At 52.1% G+C, this 4,206-nt stretch overlaps 1 protein-coding gene across 1 annotated transcript in view; it reads left to right on the top strand.

The window, feature by feature from the left end:
* The window catches only part of RYR2 (ryanodine receptor 2), a 185,593-nt gene extending 183,421 nt beyond the window's left edge, over positions 1–2,172 (top strand). Inside the window, exons 104-105 of the mRNA XM_015562331.1 lie at positions 70–121; positions 817–2,172. Of these exons, the coding sequence (XP_015417817.1) occupies positions 70–121; positions 817–912 (148 nt within the window). The 3' untranslated portion in view covers positions 913–2,172. The remainder of the gene's footprint in view (positions 1–69; positions 122–816) is intronic.
* The last annotated feature ends 2,034 nt before the right edge of the window (positions 2,173–4,206 follow it).

Raw genomic sequence — 4,206 nt, forward strand, 5'->3', positions numbered from 1 at the left:
CCCCCGCCTCTCCCGGGGCCTGTGGATGCCGACTTCCCACGGTCACTCTGACTCATCTCTGTCTCGCAGGTTTTTCCTGATGTATCTTATCAACAAGGACGAGACGGAGCACACGGGGCAGGTAGGCAAGGGTGACCCAGCCTGAAGGAAAGGGTGAAGGGAGTCCTGCCCTTGGGGACGGAGCTGGGCATTAGGCACTGGGAGAGCGTCCCTCCGACGGTAGTCCCACGTCTTCACACGGGGCCCCTGGTCCAGGGCAGTGTGCAGGGCTCGCCTTGAAGAGGGAACGTTCCCAGAGAAACACTCTTGCTGCTGAAGATGCTAACTTTGGGTTTTGATTATTGTAATGTCCTTGATCTCTTAATCGATAGCAGATGATTTCAAATGAACCTCAACCCACAATATTATGGGCAGTGAAAAATAATTGCATATTAAATGTCTAGGTCTGTTCTTAAGCTATTTGAAATTCTCCACAAAATTCACTTCCAATTGTTATGGTTTGAATTTGAAGGAGTCAATTAGCAATAATATTTTTCAAAGAACCCTCGAAATCATTCACCGCAATTAAGTCTTATTCATTATTATATTGTGGTCCGGATGCAGATGATCGGTTTATTACTAGAAGTAAGCAGGTCTGACACAGTGAGGACCTGTGTAATGAACTTGGGCTTCTCCAGTGACATCTGTGTCTATGTGTGATTACAGTTGTACCCACCTGCTGTATGTCCCAACAGTTGTGAGTTTGTCTTATACTTTGTGAGAACACACAGATGGTGGGGAAGACACGATCTTACTGCACTGTCTTTACTCCTACAGGAATCTTACGTGTGGAAGATGTACCAGGAAAGATGTTGGGAGTTTTTCCCAGCCGGAGACTGTTTCCGGAAACAGTATGAAGACCAGCTGAATTAATTCAGACCCGATCACCTAGAAACCCTAGCACCCTCACCCTCCGTGGCCCTCTGCGCCTCTCTCTCTCTCTCTCTCTTTCTTTCTCTCTCTCTCTCTCTGGCTCTCTCTCTCTCTCTCTCTCTCTCTAACTCTCTCTGACTCTGTCTCTTGCAAACATCCGCTGATGTGGCACTTGCCGCCTTCCATGCTTTCTGGGAGCAGTGACGCTGTGTCCTGGCTGGGCCTTCCCCACCTCGTGCATTTTCTTTGAGAATAAAGACTGAAGAAGAATCTGTACTCACACGCAGACAACACAGGAACTCCGGAAAGAAAGCCATCTGGACACTCAGGCATAACACAGACAGACGTCCTTCCGTCCTTCCGAGACGCTGGGAGCTCCCTGCGGGCAAGGTCACAGGGAAGGCCGGCCGCGCCCTGGGCTCCTCACTTCTCCATCCTGGGAGGGACCTGGTGGTCCCGCAGCTGCAGTGCCTCCGCCGGTGGCGAAGGAAACAGTGCCTTACTCAGTGGGCTGAGCTATGCAGAAGACGCGCGCGTGGAGCATCTTTGTTTTCATGTCCACTTCGTTTCCTTCGGTTGATTTTGTGAGTTGTTTCCTTTCTTCTTTTGCTTTGTGGGGAGGGTAGAAAAGCAGGCCGTGCACTTTGCAAGGAGCCGGTGGCCGGTCTCGTGACGAGGGGCTCCTTCATCCTCCCACTCACGCCCCCCACGGCCCAGCTCCCCTTTCCGCCATGCTCTGATGCAACCCTGCAACTCGATGAAATCCTTGTGTGAAACAGACTGCAGACAACACACTTTCAAAAGAACTCATTGCATGTTTATGATGCAAGTTTCAACTGACAGAGAAACCCTCGAGGCCAGCTGGTCCCGCGAGACCGTTCCCTATCACTGGTCCACGGGACAGAGCGCCGTGGGCCCCCGTGTCCACAGCCAGCACCGTCCACCCACCATGACCCGCTGTGGACCTGAGCCGTCCCGGGTGGTCCCCTCTTCCCGCCACCTGTGACCAGCGGCTGAGTAAGGACTTCTCGTCCGACCATTTCTCAATATCGATGCTGAAGCAATATCCATTCAGGGAGTTCATCGGTTGCATAAAGCCATGGGTGGTGAGATCAGTCACTCCATTTGGGGTCCTTTTCAGTGGAAGGCTGTTCTTTACAGAGAGAAAGGCAGTTGGGAATGGAAGCGAGGCCACGTGGCCAACCCTGGGGCTCTTTTATTTAGGATTGTAACACTGCTCTGATTAAACTATTTAACTAACGTGCGCACCCTCTTCTTTCTCCGTTTCGCTTAGAACTGGGACTCACCATAAAGCGTGGAGCGTTTAGGGGGGAAGGAGGGTCCTGGCCCTGCAGGCTGCCCGGGCTTCAGTGCCACCAGCCTCCTTGTCCCTGCAGGGCTGCTGCGGTCACGATTCTGGAGCCTCAGTGTTACCGGCATGTGAAGCGCCTACCCGCGCTGTATTTCCCTGTTTGGGGGTCCCCTAGAGTGCTTGAAACCCGCGAATGACAGAAAAATAACTCCTCCAAATGGTTCAGTTTTACTACAGCTCTCACTTTGGAAAGCTCAGGGCAAGTCCGTTTTCCGTGATAACGGGTCCGTGTTCCAAGCTGATGTGAGAAGGAGGTACCCTCCTGGGTGGTGCATTGCACACGCAGACGCGGAAGGGCATGTGCTGGGGGCCACTCAGCATCCCAGCTACAGCGCCTTGGTCTTCATTCACCCTGTGGTATCATTTTTAATGGGGAGCGAGCAGGCCTTTCCGAGCCCTCTCACTGGCTCAGGGAGCTGAGCTCACATCTGCAGAGTGTGGATAAAGGAAGCCAGGTCCGTCCCACAGCACGTCAGAGAGCACGTGCCATCTGCCAGCGGGCACTGCCCAGAAGCTCGTGTGAATTGGAAAAGTTAGCCCTTCCCCACATTATGTCATGAACCTCTATTGCAGCGGTTCTCAACCTGTGGGTCGCGACCCCTTTGGCGGTCGAACGACCCTTTCACAAGGGTCGCCTAAGACCATCCTGCGTATCAGATATTTACATGATGATTCATAACCGTAGCAACGTGACAGTTATGAAGCAGCAACAAAAATAATTTTATGGTTGGGTCACAACATGAGGAACTGTATTTAAAGGGCCGGAAGGTTGAGAACCACTGCTCTATTGTGTTGTGCAGAGGATGATCTTGTCACCGAATGGTAACTTTTTTGCCCAGAGCCCTGATATTTCTGTGACAGATGCCAGGAGGGGCATCCCGACCTTCATACCAGCGCACGGATGCCCCTGAGATCCTTACAACCATAAATATTAATAAATACTAATAGCACAGGCTCTCCCCTATCAAATCGAAAGTTAGCTCAGCACTTAATCCTGCGGCTTCTGTGAATGTTGAACCACAGCTAAACAAACCCTCGGGAGTCCTACATTCACAAAACTGTGGGGTGTTTATAGCGACTCCGCTCAGCACAGACACAACAGTCGTTAATGTGATGCGTGTGTCACAGTCTCTGCCTCCTGGGGCGCCGGAGCTGGTGGAGTGGAAGCCAGCGTCTCAGGCGAGGCGGCCCCTGCAGGCTCGACGGCTGAGGTCACGATGTCCTTAGTGACGCAGCCGGGGCTGTTGGTAAGTCTGGTCTCTCTTCAAATCTTTTTCTGATTCTGGCCACGATGGTTCAATAAATCAGAGTGTGTTCTTGGGAGCCAGTAACCCTGACACAGGAAAGCAGCTGTGGGTTCTGATGAAGATCCTCACCGCTCACCCACACCCGCTCCCAGGGCAGGTGATCCCAGAGGGAACCGCCGCCAGCAGGATCCACCTGAGCATGCTGCTTCCTCATCACACAACCAGGCGTCCAGGCGTCCTAGACCGGAGGGGGTGTTGCATCTTGACATTTCATTCTGGTATCTGCCCTATTGCTTTTTTCTGTTTGTATATTTTTCTTGATTTCAGAGAGAGAGAGAGAAACATCAATGGTGAGAGAGAATCACTGACCGGCTGCCTCCTGCACGCCCCCTCCTGGGGATCGAGCCTGCGACTGGGGCATGTGCCCTGACCAGGAATCAAACCGTGACCTCCTGGTTCATAGGTCGACGCTCAGCCACTGAGCCACACTGGCCGGGCCATATGTAAATGTTTACTCAAGAGATAAACAAGATTTCTTTGTCTCTTAAGTCCCTTTCAAGCTCTGTTAGGCATAACTCCCCAAAAAGTTGTGGCTGAACATCAAACCAGTGTCCCCTACTATGAATAGGGCTCATCAGAGCCACTGTGAAAGGAACACACTAAAACTTCCCCAGC

Source organism: Myotis davidii, unplaced genomic scaffold (assembly GCF_000327345.1).
Source record: "Myotis davidii unplaced genomic scaffold, ASM32734v1 scaffold174, whole genome shotgun sequence".
Classification (NCBI taxonomy): Eukaryota; Metazoa; Chordata; class Mammalia; order Chiroptera; family Vespertilionidae; genus Myotis; species Myotis davidii.